The following is a 16,258-nucleotide window of genomic DNA, read 5'->3' as shown; positions in this document are numbered from 1 at the left end:
ATCCCGGCAGTGCCAGCCCGACGTGGAAGGAAATCCCGATTGTGCAAAAGGTAAGTATGATCTAACCTAATCTACCCCCTAACCCTCCTTTAGGGTGCCTAACCCTAACCTCCCCCCCTGTGCCTAACCCTAATCCCCCCTCTAAGTGCCTAAACCTAACCCCCCCTTTCTCTGCCATCTAAACCTAAGTCCCCCGGGGGTTGCCAAACCCTGACCCTCCCTCCCCCTAGCCTAAACCTAACTTCCGGGGGGGATTGCCTAACCCTAAGTCCCCCCCGGAACCCTAAACCTTACCCTCCCCCCCCGCGGCTGTCCGCGCCCGGCACCCGGCATCCCTTCGATCAGGATGCCGGGCCCGGTCTCCCAGCGTAAGTTAATTAACCCTCACTGGGATTCTGTAGTGGAGATGCCAGCGGTCAGCATAGCGACCGCCGGCATCATAAACGCATACCCATTGTACAAGTGTGTTTACATATACCTGACCACAGGGGCGGTTTAAGAGAGGAAAGAACCCATGTGCCATAGTCAGGGTCTCTGGGAAAATGGCACCTACAGTCATGTTTCCGATGACTTCTCTACTGTGCATGCGAAAATCTGGCTGTGCCATTTACCCATTTATTCTGCTGACCTGCAGCGCCGGCTAGGTTGGGACTCCAGAGAGGTAAGTACAATTATATGGGTGGAAGGTAATCAATGTGACCCTTGTGCAGAGCACACTCTGCACTCATTACAGATACACCAATGTCTACCCATACCATGGAGATAAGACTGCAGTATTGGCAATAAATTCTTACATCACACAAAGTAATGAAAAAACAGCAAAAACTTAATATAATAAGGCTGAGACATTAATGATTTAAGTACTATCATAAAGGGCGATCTACATGCAATCAGACAAGCAGAAGAGCCTAGACCGTGCTGCCTATAGTCATCATCATTACTTCTTATTGTTCCTCCAGCCTTCCAGAACTTTATAGACCAGGGTTAAAACAACCTATACTCTGAGCTGACGTATAGAGTGTCAACCAGCTTAATGACCTCCCTGATAGGAGCCACTAGACATCAACCAAGACAGAGGAAGGATCTTGTGTCTCCCCCTCCACTCTGACCCTGGCCCACACTGGTGGAACACAGACACACTGCCTCCGTCTACCCTTGGCATCAGTGCACCTGTAGCCCACCCAAATATAATTGAAAGGCCAGGGGTGAAGTGGTGCAATTGTCTGCTGCTTACCACTTATAATAGTATCAGCCCACTCCGGTGTAAGAGATATCTGAGTGTCTGGGCATGAGCCCCCATCTGATTAATTAGAAATGTACATGTACCCACAGATGGTGTTACCGGGCAATGGTGGTGGATGCACACGTCATTCACACACTGTACCCGGAAAGGCTGGGAGCTGCCAGAGTGGTGGACAAGCCCCCAGCATGACGAGAATGGTTGTCACGCCCCAAAAGTGTTGCAAACCAGAGGATGTGGCTTTGCAAGCTCTAGGGCATGCCCCCTTTCACATGTGAAGGCTACACACTACAGCACCAGGTGATACCATGCATAGTAATGCCACTGGTTACCATTATTATCTACCCTGTGACTTTTATATTTCATGTACTTGCTGCTAGTCAGTGGTGGATTTTACCTAGAAGCTGCAGGACTGCAACTTTTCCAGTAAAATCTACCACCCCAGTGACAGCCTAGCAGTGGCTGTGGCCAGAGCCAGATTTAGACCCCATGGGGCCCTAGGCAAGATACCGGTTCGGGGCCCCGGTCCCTCAAACAATACTACATGTACATATTATATATATATAGTGATCTAGTAACACCTACTGTAATAACTATGCACATATTGTAGTAGGCGTTGCTGGAGGTACACACATATGATATATATATATATTTATATATATATATATATATATATATATACACAGTATATTTGTGTGTACCTTGCTCCAACCAAAGTGTGAATACCCTACATTTACTGCCTAGTTATCACAGTAGGAGTCCTAGATTATACATATATATATATATTAGGGGTGTGCACCGGCCACTTTTCGTGTTTTGTGTTTTGGTTTTGGATCTGGATCTTTCTTCGTGTTTTGGATCTGGATTGGTTTTGCCAAAACCACCCTTCCGTGTTTTGGGTTCTGGGTTTTGTGTTTTGGATCTGTATTTTTTTGAAAAAAAGCATAAAAACAGCTAAAATCACAGAATTTGTAGGTTTTTCTGCTCCTATGCTATTATTAACCTCAATAACCTTAATTTCCACTCATTTCCAGTCTATTCTGAATACCTCACACCTCACAATAGTGTTTTTATGTCCAAAAGGTTGCACCGAGGTAGCTGGATGACTATGCTAAGCGACACGAGTGGGCGGCACAAACACGTGACCCATCTAGGCGTGAAACTGCAGTGGCAGACAGGATGGCATTGAAAAACTAGGCCCCAAACTGTACATAATGCAAAGAAAAAAAAGAGGTGCAAGATGGAATTGTCCTTGGGCCCTCCCACCCACCCTTATGTTGTATAAACAGGACATGCACACTTTAACAAACCAATCATTTCAGCGCCAGGGTCTGCCACACAACTGTGGCTGAAATGATTGGTTCGTTTGGGCCCCCACAAAACAAGCTGGCAATTTATCTGTCCCTGCACAAACTGGCTCTACGGAGGCAAGATGTCATCCTCATCCTCCTCATCCACCGATTCCTCACCCTCTTCAGTGTGTACATCCTCATCCTCACAGAGTATTAATTTGTCCCTGCTGGAACCACAGGTCCCTCTGTACGTTCTGGAGGCTGGTCTCCCTGGAAGAGTTGATAATTCATTTTATAAACATCATCTTCTCCACATTTTGTGGAAGCAACCTCCTACGCCTTTCGCTGACAAGGTTCCCGGCTGCACTAAACACTCTTTCGGAGTACACACTGGAGGGGGGGCAACTCAGGTAAAATAGAGCCAGTTTGTACAGGGACCTCCAAATTGCTTCTTTTTCCTGCCAGTACAGGTACGGACTGTCTGACATGCCTACTTGGATGCTGTCACCGATGTAATCCTTTAACAGACAGACGCACGCTTGTCGCTGCTGCTTTGAGGATTCAAGTGCGGCTACAGCCCACACAATTCACAAAGACAGAAAATAAAAAAAGAATATTTTTATTGTTTGTGGAGCACACTTTGAGGGTTACACCACCCTTTAACAGACAGACGCACGCTTGACGCTGCTGCTTTGAGGATGCAAGTGCGGCTACAGCCCACACAATTCACAAAGACAGAAAAAAGAAGAAGAATATTTTTATTGTTTGTGTAGCACACTTTGAGGGTGTCACCACCCTTTAACAGACAGACGCACGCTTGTCGCTGCTGCTTTAAGGATGCAGGTGCGGCTACAGCCCACACATTTCACAAAGACAGAAAAAAAAAGAACAATATTTTAATTGTTTGTGTAGCACACTTTGAGGGTGTCACCACCCTTTAACAGACAGACGCACGCTTGTCGCTGCTGCTTTGAGGATGCAGGTGGAATCTAGACGGGATTTGGAACCGAGGACACACTACCTCCATCAATTGTCTAAATCCCACTGCACTAATGTGGGATACCGGACGCACGTCTAACACCAACATAGCAGTCAAGGCCTCAGTTATACGTTTTGCTTCAGGATGACTGCTGTCGTACTTCATCCTCATCGCTAGGGACTGTTGGAGGGTCAATTGTTTAGTAAAAGTAGTGATGTTCCTACTTCCTCTCTGGGATGATGAACAACTCCCAGCAGCAGCAACAGCACTAGTAGGAAGTGGTTCTTGATCTTTCCCTATTTTATTTTTATCAGAGAAAGTTTGGTCCTCCATTTATGTTATATTGATATATATACGTGCGGCTAAAGCGCACACAAACACAGAAAATATTTTTTTATTTTTGCTGGAGAGTAGTGCACTTTGTGGGTTACACCACCCTTTAAGAAATGAGCCAGCCGGCTCTTTACTTATGGGACACAGGCGCACGCTTGGCGCTGCTCCTTTGTTGATGCACGTGCAGCCACAGTGCACACAAGTCACAAACACAGAAAATATATATTTTTTTGGTTTGGAGTGTACTTTGGGGGTTACAGAACCCTTTAACGGTCAAGCCAGCCGGCCCTTTACTTATGACACAGGCGCACGCTTGGCACTACTTTGTTGATGCACGTGCGGCTACTGCGCACACAATTCACAAACACAGAAAATAATTTTTTTTTTGGTTTGGACTGGAGTGTACTTTCGGGGGTTACAGCACCCTTTAACGGTCAAGCCAGCCGGCCCTTTACTTATGACACAGGCGCACACTTGGCACTACTTTGTTGATGCGCGTGCGGCTACTGCGCACACAATTCACAAACACAGAAAATAATTTTTTTTCGGTTTGGACTGGAGTGTACTTTGGGGGTTACAGCACCCTTTAACGGTCAAGCCAGCCAGCCCTTTACTTATGACACAGGCGCACACTTGGCACTACTTTGTTGATGCACGTGCGGCTACTGCGCACACAATTCACAAACACAGAAAATAATTTTTTTTTTGGTTTGGACTGGAGTGTACTTTCGGGGGTTACAGCACCCTTTAACGGTCAAGCCAGCCGGCCCTTTACTTATGACACAGGCGCACGCTTGGCACTACTTTGTTGATGCACGTGCGGCTACTGCGCACACAATTCACAAACACAGAAAATAATTTTTTTTTTGGTTTGGACTGGAGTGTACTTTCGGGGGTTACAGCACCCTTAACGGTCAAGCCAGCCGGCCCTTTACTTATGACACAGGCGCACGCTTGGCACTACTTTGTTGATGCACGTGCGGCTACTGCGCACACAATTCACAAACACAGAAAATAATTTTTTTTTTGGTTTGGACTGGAGTGTACTTTCGGGGGTTACAGCACCCTTTAACGGTCAAGCCAGCCGGCCCTTTACTTATGACACAGGTGCACACTTGGCACTACTTTGTTGATGCACGTGCGGCTACTGCGCACACAATTCACAAACACAGAAAATAATTTTTTTTCGGTTTGGACTGGAGTGTACTTTCGGGGGTTACAGCACCCTTTAACGGTCAAGCCAGCCGGCCCTTTACTTATGACACAGGCGCACGCTTGGCACTACTTTGTTGATGCACGTGCGGCTACTGCGCACACAATTCACAAACACAGAAAATAATTTTTTTTTTGGTTTGGACTGGAGTGTACTTTCGGGGGTTACAGCACCCTTTAACGGTCAAGCCAGCCGGCCCTTTACTTATGACACAGGCGCACGCTTGGCACTACTTTGTTGATGCACGTGCGGCTACTGCGCACACAATTCACAAACACAGAAAATAATTTTTTTTTTGGTTTGGACTGGAGTGTACTTTCGGGGGTTACAGCACCCTTTAACGGTCAAGCCAGCCGGCCCTTTACTTATGACACAGGCGCACGCTTGGCACTACTTTGTTGATGCACGTGCGGCTACTGCGCACACAATTCACAAACACAGAAAATAATTTTTTTTTTGGTTTGGACTGGAGTGTACTTTCGGGGGTTACAGCACCCTTAACGGTCAAGCCAGCCGGCCCTTTACTTATGACACAGGCGCACGCTTGGCACTACTTTGTTGATGCACGTGCGGCTACTGCGCACACAATTCACAAACACAGAAAATAATTTTTCTTTGGTTTGGACTGGAGTGTACTTTCCGGGGTTACAGCACCCTTAACGGTCAAGCCAGCCGGCCCTTTACTTATGACACAGGCGCACGCTTGGCACTACTTTGTTGATGCACGTGCGGCTACTGCGCACACAATTCACAAACACAGAAAATAATTTTTTTTTTGGTTTGGACTGGAGTGTACTTTCGGGGGTTACAGCACCCTTTAACGGTCAAGCCAGCCGGCCCTTTACTTATGACACAGGCGCACACTTGGCACTACTTTGTTGATGCACGTGCGGCTACTGCGCACACAATTCACAAACACAGAAAATAATTTTTTATCGGTTTGGACTGGAGTGTACTTTGGGGGTTACAGCACCCTTTAACGGTCAAGCCAGCCGGCCCTTTACTTATGACACAGGCGCACGCTTGGCACTACTTTGTTGATGCACGTGCGGCTACTGCACACACAATTCACAAACACAGAAAATAATTTTTTTTTTGGTTTGGACTGGAGTGTACTTTCGGGGGTTACAGCACCCTTTAACGGTCAAGCCAGCCGGCCCTTTACTTATGACACAGGCGCACGCTTGGCACTACTTTGTTGATGCACGTGCGGCTACTGCGCACACAATTCACAAACACAGAAAATAATTTTTTTTTTGGTTTGGACTGGAGTGTACTTTCGGGGGTTACAGCACCCTTTAACGGTCAAGCCAGCCGGCCCTTTACTTATGACACAGGCGCACGCTTGGCACTACTTTGTTGATGCACGTGCGGCTACTGCGCACACAATTCACAAACACAGAAAATATTTTTTTTTTTGGTTTGGACTGGAGTGTACTTTGGGGGTTACAGCACCCTTTAACGGTCAAGCCAGCCGGCCCTTTACTTATGACACAGGCGCACGCTTGGCACTACTTTGTTGATGCACATGCGGCTACTGCGCACACAATTCACAAACACAGAAAATAATTTTTTTTTTGGTTTGGACTGGAGTGTACTTTGGGGGTTACAGCACCCTTTAACGGTCAAGCCAGCCGGCCCTTTACTTATGACACAGGCGCACGCTTGGCACTACTTTGTTGATGCACGTGCGGCTACTGCGCACACAATTCACAAACACAGAAAATAATTTTTTTTTTGGTTTGGACTGGAGTGTACTTTCGGGGGTTACAGCACCCTTTAACGGTCAAGCCAGCCGGCCCTTTACTTATGACACAGGCGCACGCTTGGCACTACTTTGTTGATGCACGTGCGGCTACTGCGCACACAATTCACAAACACAGAAAATAATTTTTTTTTTGGTTTGGACTGGAGTGTACTTTCGGGGGTTACAGCACCCTTAACGGTCAAGCCAGCCGGCCCTTTACTTATGACACAGGCGCACGCTTGGCACTACTTTGTTGATGCACGTGCGGCTACTGCGCACACAATTCACAAACACAGAAAATATTTTTTTTTTTGGTTTGGACTGGAGTGTACTTTCGGGGGTTACAGCACCCTTTAACGGTCAAGCCAGCCGGCCCTTTACTTATGACACAGGCGCACGCTTGGCACTACTTTGTTGATGCACGTGCGGCTACTGCGCACACAATTCACAAACACAGAAAATAATTTTTTTTTTGGTTTGGACTGGAGTGTACTTTCGGGGGTTACAGCACCATTAACGGTCAAGCCAGCCGGCCCTTTACTTATGACACAGGCGCACGCTTGGCACTACTTTGTTGATGCACGTGCAGCTACTGCGCACACAATTCACAAACACAGAAAATAATTTTTTTTTTGGTTTGGACTGGAGTGTACTTTCGGGGGTTACAGCACCCTTAACGGTCAAGCCAGCCGGCCCTTTACTTATGACACAGGCGCACGCTTGGCACTACTTTGTTGATGCACGTGCGGCTACTGCGCACACAATTCACAAACACAGAAAATAATTTTTTTTTGGTTTGGACTGGAGTGTACTTTCGGGGGTTACAGCACCCTTAACGGTCAAGCCAGCCGGCCCTTTACTTATGACACAGGCGCACGCTTGGCACTACTTTGTTGATGCACGTGCGGCTACTGCGCACACAATTCACAAACACAGAAAATAATTTTTTTTTTGGTTTGGACTGGAGTGTACTTTCGGGGGTTACAGCACCCTTTAACGGTCAAGCCAGCCGGCCCTTTACTTATGACACAGGCGCACACTTGGCACTACTTTGTTGATGCACGTGCGGCTACTGCGCACACAATTCACAAACACAGAAAATAATTTTTTTTCGGTTTGGACTGGAGTGTACTTTGGGGGTTACAGCACCCTTTAACGGTCAAGCCAGCCGGCCCTTTACTTATGACACAGGCGCACGCTTGGCACTACTTTGTTGATGCACGTGCGGCTACTGCGCACACAATTCACAAACACAGAAAATATATTATTTTTTTAGCACTTGAGGGGAGCACCCCTGATGGACAGAGCACCCCCTGGACAACACTACAGCACCCCTTTAGGACTGGGACACTGCACAGGACTTTGGAGTGGACACAGCCCCTATGGAGAACTGACTGCACAACACAACACAGCCAGCCCCTATGGACTTTGAAGTAGTGGACAACAGCAGCACTACACTACACTACACTACACAGCCCTAACTCCCACCCTCCCTCTTCACTGTCCACAGCCGAGTGAGAAAATGGCGCCGACGCGGGTACCTTATATAGGATCCAAAACCCGCGAGACTCGGAAGGCGGGATGATGACGTTTTGCCTCGATTTCAGATCCGAGTCAGGCGGGAAAAGTCGAGCCTGATTCGGATCGGACTCGGATCGGGGGGGCTCGGGGGGGTTCGGATTTCAGAAATCCGAACCCGCTCACCCCTAATATATATATATATATATATATATCTATATATACATGCATACATACACATGTGTGTGTGTATATATATATATATATATATATGTATACTCTCCTTTCTTAAATATGGCCCATCATATGAGACCATCTCTATCCCTAACCTGGCCTCTTTCACACAGCACAGTCTCCCTCCGTACCTCCCTCTCGTGTGCATGACGTCATGCGGTGCGCGCGGTGCTCTGCTGGGAGAGATTTTGCAAAGGCTAACAGAGCCTAGCCGCCCAGCGCGGTGTTAGTGTTATTACTGCGCTAAGCACCGTGGAGCCTCAGTTTGTGATGAGAGAAGCCTGCCTTAGTCAGGGCCGGATTCCTGAGTGTCGCGGGACCCTGGGATCTGCCGGGCCCTAGGCGGACGCCTGGGTTGCCTAGCGGTAAATCCGGCCCTGGCTGTGGCCATTGGAAGCACTCCCTGCTAATCACATGATGGACAGTCAGTCCTAAGGGAAGGTGTTTTCTCTCCCTGGGACTGCCAGTCTGGACTGTGATAGCAGAGAATGCCTCCCAAGGGAAGTTACTCCAATGCTATCAGGGCAGCCCTTACTGGCTTTTTAATGGGTGCAGCTGATGCAGTCCCTAGAATCTGAGTGACTTGTTAATTTGTGCACTGTATGGAATAGCAAATCTGCCCATGCACACAATTACAGTCCCCCCTGGCTGGCATAGACATGAGCCATGGCTGCTGCTAGTCACTGTGCACATAAATCATGGAATAATTACGCTAAAATGTAAATAAAACATAGTTTGTATATGTTTCAGGTACGGAAGGTCATGCCATCAGACTCCTTCTACTTCACAATTCTTCGGGATCCAGCTACAATGGCCGAGTCCTCCTTCTCCTACAATCATTTTATATCACCTGCTTTCAAGAAGGCCGATAATTTTAGTGCATTTATTTCCAATCCATCACGCTACTATAACCAGGGAGAAGAGTACAATCATCTTGCACTCAACTTATTGTGGTTTGATCTAGGATTTAACCCAGAAGCCCCATTTACAGAAGATCTGGCAAGTACACGTGTCCAAGCAGTGGAGGGGACTTTTAACTTGGTCCTTCTAGCTGAGCACTTTGATGAATCCATGATCCTCCTGAAAGAGGAGCTGTGTTGGGAACTTGATGATGTGGTGGCCTTTAAACTGAACATGCGTGAGGCCTCAATTCCACTGAAGCAAATAGAAGTAGAGAAATCGAGGGCTTGGAATGCGCTGGACTGGTACCTCTATTCCCACTTTAACCGTACATTCTGGGGGAAGGTGAGACGTTTTGGGAGGGCAAAGATGGACAATGAGGTGAGGAAATTGAGAGACAGGAGACAGCAGTTGGCTGAACTTTGTCTTGCGGACTTGAAGCCTGTTAAACCAGAAGACATTAAAGAAAAAGCTAGTATGCCCTTTCAAGCTGGACAGCATAAGATCCTAGGATGGGATCTTAGGACAAACATTCCGCTCCAAGACCATTTACGTTGTGTTAAAATGGTGACCCCAGAGCTGCAATACCTGGAACTCTTACATGCACGTCAATTTCTAGTAGGGGGACAAAATAATACAAGGGCTACAGGTCAGTGAGAGGACCAGATAAGCTATGAAAGCAACGTACTCTTGGGGCACAGCATAAGACCACTTTAAAGTGCATATTTCACTTACAGTACTATATTCAGGAAAAGATCAAGTCTGTGTTTTTATTTAATCATACTATATATATTTAAACCACAACCTTCCAATCTGATATTGTCTCTCGACAGGATGCTCTTAGATTTGGTCACAATAGAGTAATATCACAGCCACTATGGGGTAAATTTACTAAGGTGAGAGTTTTTAAAAGTGGAGATGTTGCCCATAACAACCAATCAGATTAAAGCTAGAAAGTGCTAGATAAATGTTAAGTATAATCTGATTGGTTGCTATGGGCAACCTCTCCACTTCTAAAAACTCTCACTTTAGTAAATATTTACCCCTATGTATTTTGTGGGTAACTGCATATTTGTAAAATTTTTGTATTAATTCTGAGTTATTTCTATACCTTGGTACACATTATAATTCCATCTAAGGTACAAAAGACTCCATTATGCAAAGGATAACATTATCCCATATCATGCTCCTAGTGGGTTAATCCAACATTTATAGTTATTTGACATTTATGACCACCAAATGTTATCAAGTTCTTTATATATCAGATGCATACAGCTCCATATTTCTTCTCTAGAGCTGTTTGAGATTTAAAACCATCGTTCCATAGTTCATCTAGGTTCAAATCTACAAAGACCTGTAATTCATCTTAATAAAGGAGAAAGTAAGGCTGTTAAGGATATTCAATTGTGGGACGACATTGTAGTGAAACCCTCAGATAAAGAGGGCAATGTTGTACTTTGGGCAAAAGATCAATATGTAGTGGAGACTATGAAACCGTTAAAACATGTGACCTGCTACAAATGTTTCATCCATTGGCGTGTTCAGTTCATTGGAGTGTTCAATCCATCGGATTGTTATAAAAGACAATGGGGTCTGTGTACTAAACCTTGTAGAGAGATAAAGTGGATGGAACTAAAATACCAACCAATCAGCTCCTAACTGTCACTTTACAGGCCATATTTGAAAGGTGACATCTAGGAGCTGATTGGTTGGTACTTTATCTGCGTTCACTTTATCTCTCTCCAAGGCTTAGTTCATAGACCCCAATATGACAACATTATCACATCAGCTCATCAACAGGGCATTATTACTAAAACTTAATTTTTTAGAGGTTGTGGACCGAGTGGTTACCACCTTTCATATGCTACCAAAAATTCATAAGAATGAAAAATTACCACCGGGATGGCCAATAGTGCCGGGAATTAAGAGTCTTATGGAGAAGGCGAGCAAATTCCTGGACACTCATTTGAGGAAATATGTTGTCAATTTACCCTCATAATTTATATAAAGACTTTATGGATGTATTACGTAAATACTGTAGGAATCCATATTGATAAGGAGGTTCTACTCACTACATGGGATGGTGAATTATTGTTTAGAAGTATTCAACATGAGAGAGGTACACATTCCATCAAGGTCTACTTGGAAAAAGAAAGGGTAATGGATTTTGCCCATCTTTTGGTGGAATTATTGACTTCTGTATTAACCAAAAATATTTTTGTCTTTAATAACAAATTATTTTTGCAAGTGAGTGGTACAATTATGCCGGGATCGGTATGCTTTACCGCCGGCCGCATGAGGCCGACAGGGCTGAAAATCCCTATCGTCCTAAGGTAAGTATTGACTAACCTAATTCCCCCCTAACCCTAACCCTCCCTTAGATGTTTCTAACTTTAACCTCCCCACAGTGCCTAACCCTAATCCCCACTCTAAGTGCCTAGACCTAACCACCCCATTCCCTGCTGCCTAAACCGAAGTCTCCCGGAGGGGTGCCTAACCCTAACCTCCCCCTGGGAGTGCCTAAACCAAACCCCCCATTTCCCTAGCCTAACCCTAACCTCCCGGGGGGGTGCCTAACCTTAAGTCCCCTCCGGGATCCCTAACCCTATCCCTATCCCCTTTGCGGCTAGCCGGCGCCTGGTGTACCTTCGATCGGGATGCTGGACATCGGGTGTCGGGCTCCTGGCGTAGGTCTATTAACAGGCGTCGGCATCTCGATGCCTGTCTTTAGACCCTTGCCAGGATTAGACAGTTGGGAAGCCAGCAGTCGGGATTAGGGCCATTGGCTTCCCGACTGCATACCGCTATGCCGGCTGCAATTGTGTGTGGTGTTCCAACTACAGCAATCAGGATCATAGGAGCTTTTTTCTGACGCCTTTTGCCCTTCCAGTGTGTGGGGGAGTTTTCAAAGAGTCTTTGAAAAAGCCCCCACATATTGGAGGGGCAAAAATCATCAGTGAACATCCGATACCCATACACCTGGTCTGTGAATGCATCCAGCAACTGACAGGGATACCAACACTATTGGCACTATATCAATCATGGACGTATCATCAACCTAAGGGGTCTCCTGCGATCCTGACAACACACACACAATTGCAGTCTAGGGAAGGTCCTGGCTGCAGCAGGACCCATATTGGGAGTTAAATAATCAGCAGAAGACTTGGTAACTATCCAAAGATTTTATTTCCAAAGTTAAGCAGAATACTTTTTTTCTAATTAGCAGTTAGATTTGCTGCTCTTTACCAAGTAAATTTAAGTGACTGTTTTATGTGGTTGCTACTTGGATCCACAATAAACTGGCCATACTCTCATATATATAAGAGAGACTATATATTATCTGCCAGCAGAACATCTAACAAGAGAGTTTTATGTGCCTAATATAGCCTTTCCATCAGTGCATGTATAAGATGTGATACTTTTTTTATTTTTATGTTTACTGTGCTTTTATGTATTTATATTTTGAGATTACTTTTTTCAATGACATTGTATGTATATTTGAGGAGATTAAATATTAATATTAATCTATAGGAGCCTCCCGACTATTACTTTATCTGCCATTTTCCAATTGTTTTATAAGCGCAGCATCTTGTTTAAATCTTTAATAGGAAATACAATACATGTGATTACATTCATTGTAACACCACAGGTATGGTGTACTGTGTTACGTGTCCCTGTGAAAATAGGTATATTGGTATCTCTACCAGGCCTCTCATGCAAAGAATATTTCATCATGTCTGTTCCATTAGCAACTCCAAAGTCAATCAGAGTAAATTTAAACAACTAACCTCAATAGTAAAACATTTTCATGACCATCGCTCTAGCAATCCTAGTGGACTGACAGCCTTTGAAATAGAAAAAATACACTTGGAAATCAGAGGTGGAAATGTTACCCAGAAGTTGCTAAAAAAGAGCTAGCCACTGGACCATTTTGATGGGTGCACTACAACCAAGGGGTTTAAAATGCATATACAAATTATGGGGTATTCCTTCAGTAATTTGGATTGTCATTATTATGGATTGTGGGCCTGATTCAGCAAAGATCGCTGATGTGATCATGTACGCAGATGGACGATTGTTGGGCACCGCGCATGTGTGCGAATGCCTGACTACGATTACACTTCGATCACAGAGACCACGCAGAGCAGAGTGATTGACAGGAAGTGGCATCTGGGGGTGGTGACGGGGGGGGGGGTTGTGCGACTACGTTTGAACATCGTTAGATGGGTGTCCATAAATTAGCCACTACGATGGCACACGCAGCTTGAGTGCTCGCTGCGTACAGGGAGTTAGCAATATATACTGTAAGTAGGGTCTGACCTGTTGTAAAACTGCGAGTGGCTCCAATGTACCTCAATGTTACCGATGTTATAGATGTATTGCAAGGTATTACGGATGTGCGAGAGGGGAAGTGGGCGTCTACATGTTGTGCGAGTGCTTTGCGATTGCACATATTAGTATACTCTCGCAGCAGAACTGCGTACAAGATTGCAGCCGCAATTGCATCAGCGATCCTTGCTAAATCAGGCCCTATATCTGCTATTCACATGTTTTAATATATAAGATCTCTGTATGGGAAAACCACATATTTACTGATGAATGGCACTGGTTTACTTGAATGTGATATATTGGGATGTCCGATATATTTTATGATTTAATCACATATACACTATATTTATATTTATTTATTATTATTTTTTTCCCCTAGTTACTATTTTGCATCACATTATGGGCATTGAATATTTAATATATTATTTAATACACTATATATTATTATAGATTTTTTTTCTTCCTGTGTAGTGTAAGCTGCCCTTCATCCAAATATTTTTACAGGGGCTGTCCTGTGTGGTGTAAGCTGTCCTTCATCCAAATCATTTTTACAGTCGCCGCCCTCTGTGGTGTAGAAGTAAGCTGCCCTTCTTCAAACAAATAATTTTCATAGGGGTTATTCACTCCATAAAAATAATGGAGGACAAAAATTTGGAGGATAAAATAGGGAAATATCAAGAACCACTTCCTCCTAGTGCTGAAGCTGCTGCCACTAATCATGACATAGATGATGAAATGCCATCAACATCGTCTGCCAAGGCCGATGCCCAATGTCATAGTAGAGGGCATGTAAAATCCAAAAACCCAAAGTTCATTAAAATGTCCACCCAAAAAAATGTAAATCGTCTGAGGAGAAACGTAAAATTGCCAGTATGCCATTTACGACATGGAGTGGCAAGGAACGGCTAAGGTCCAGGCCTATATTCATGACTAGTGGTTCAGCTTCACATGATAATGGAAGCCCTCCAGTGGCAAATGCAGGATTTCTAGAGAGGGGTTTCCAAATGCTTGATTTTAAAGCAAGTGTGCCCAGTCCATGAAGATGGCATAATCAGCACTTAACCAGGTATAATATACGTCATACGAAGGTATGTAATAATTCTGACATTACCAGGCCAGAAATCACAGTAAGCCATTATACAGTATGTGGAAGTAGGGCCATCCTGCCTGCGCTGAATGTTTTCATTTCAGATGTGGGCTCCATTAAAGATCATTTGAGCAAGTTCAGGAATCTGGTGGGGGGGTAGAGAGAAAAATAATCTTGCAGTGCCCTGGACAGATTGGTTTCCTTATGTACTGAATAGAGTATTATTACACTATATGGCAGGGCTTGACAAATTTTTCTAAAACTTAGAAACCAGGATGAAAGTGTAGGAGCCAGACCCCCCCTTCCGCCCAGGAAGCATTACTGAGCACATACGCCCCTGACAACCAACCTCCATGGCCACACCACTAACGGGGTGCCCCAGTAGTAACCTCCCCTCTGCAGTGCCCCCAGTAGTAGTCCCCCCTCTGCAGTTCCCCCAGTAGTAATCCCCACTCTGCAGTGCCCCAGTAGTAATCCCCCCTCTGCAGTGCCCCCAGTAGTAATCCCCCCTCTGCAGTGCCCCCAGTAGTAATCCTCCCTCTGCAATGCCCCCAGAAGTGTACCCCCATATGCATTGCCCCCAGTAGTAGTCCCCCTATGCAGTGCCCCCAGTAGTAGTCCCCCCTATGCAGTGACCCCAGTAGTAGTCCCCCCTATGCAGTGACCCCAGTAGTGACCCCCCATATTGTCCCCAGTAGCGGTCACCCCCCCTATGCAGTGCCCCCACAGTAGCGGCCACCCCCACCTATGCATTGTCCCTACAGTAGTGGCCACCCTCACCTATACAGTATCCCTACAGTAGCGGCCACCCCCACCTATGCAGTGTCCCTACAGTAGCGGTCACCCCCACCTATGCAGTGTCCCTACAGTAGCGGCCACCCCCACCTATGCAGTTTCCCTACAGTAGCGGTCACCCCCACCTATGCAGTGTCCCTACAGTAGCGGCCACCCCCACCTATGCAGTTTCCCTACAGTAGTGGCCACCCCCACCTATGCAGTTTCCCTACTGTAGCGGCCACCCTCACCTATGCAGTGTCCCTACAGTAGCGGCCACCCCCTCCTATGCTGTGTCCCTACAGTAGCGGCCACCCTCACCTATGCAGTGTCCCTACAGTAGCGGCCACCCTCACCTATTCAGTGCCCCTACAGTAGCGGCCACCCCCACCTATGCAGTGTCCCTATAGTAGCGGCCATTCCCCCTACGCAGTGTCCCTACAGTAGCGGCCACCCCCACCTATGCAGTGTCCCTATAGTAGCGGCCATCCCCCCCAATACAGTGTCCCTACAGTAGCGGCCTCCCCCACCTATGCAGTGTCCCTATAGTAGTGGCCATTCCCCCTACGCAGTGTCCCTACAGTAGCTGCCACCCCCACCTATGCAGTGTCC

The 16,258-nt window shown here is 45.9% G+C and overlaps 1 protein-coding gene across 1 annotated transcript in view; it reads left to right on the top strand.

The window, feature by feature from the left end:
* LOC148507448 (galactose-3-O-sulfotransferase 2-like) overlaps positions 1-10,113 on the top strand; it is a 47,544-nt gene extending 37,431 nt beyond the window's left edge. Inside the window, exon 5 of the mRNA XM_088446105.1 lies at positions 9,307-10,113. Coding sequence (XP_088302231.1) covers positions 9,307-10,113 — 807 coding nt within the window. The remainder of the gene's footprint in view (positions 1-9,306) is intronic.
* The last annotated feature ends 6,145 nt before the right edge of the window (positions 10,114-16,258 follow it).

Source organism: Taudactylus pleione, unplaced genomic scaffold, assembly GCF_031769625.1.
Source record: "Taudactylus pleione unplaced genomic scaffold, aTauple2 ptg000393l, whole genome shotgun sequence".
Classification (NCBI taxonomy): domain Eukaryota; kingdom Metazoa; phylum Chordata; class Amphibia; order Anura; family Myobatrachidae; genus Taudactylus; species Taudactylus pleione.
The sequence above is the reverse complement of the archived record's forward strand: the minus strand, read 5'-3'. Positions and strand labels throughout refer to the sequence as shown.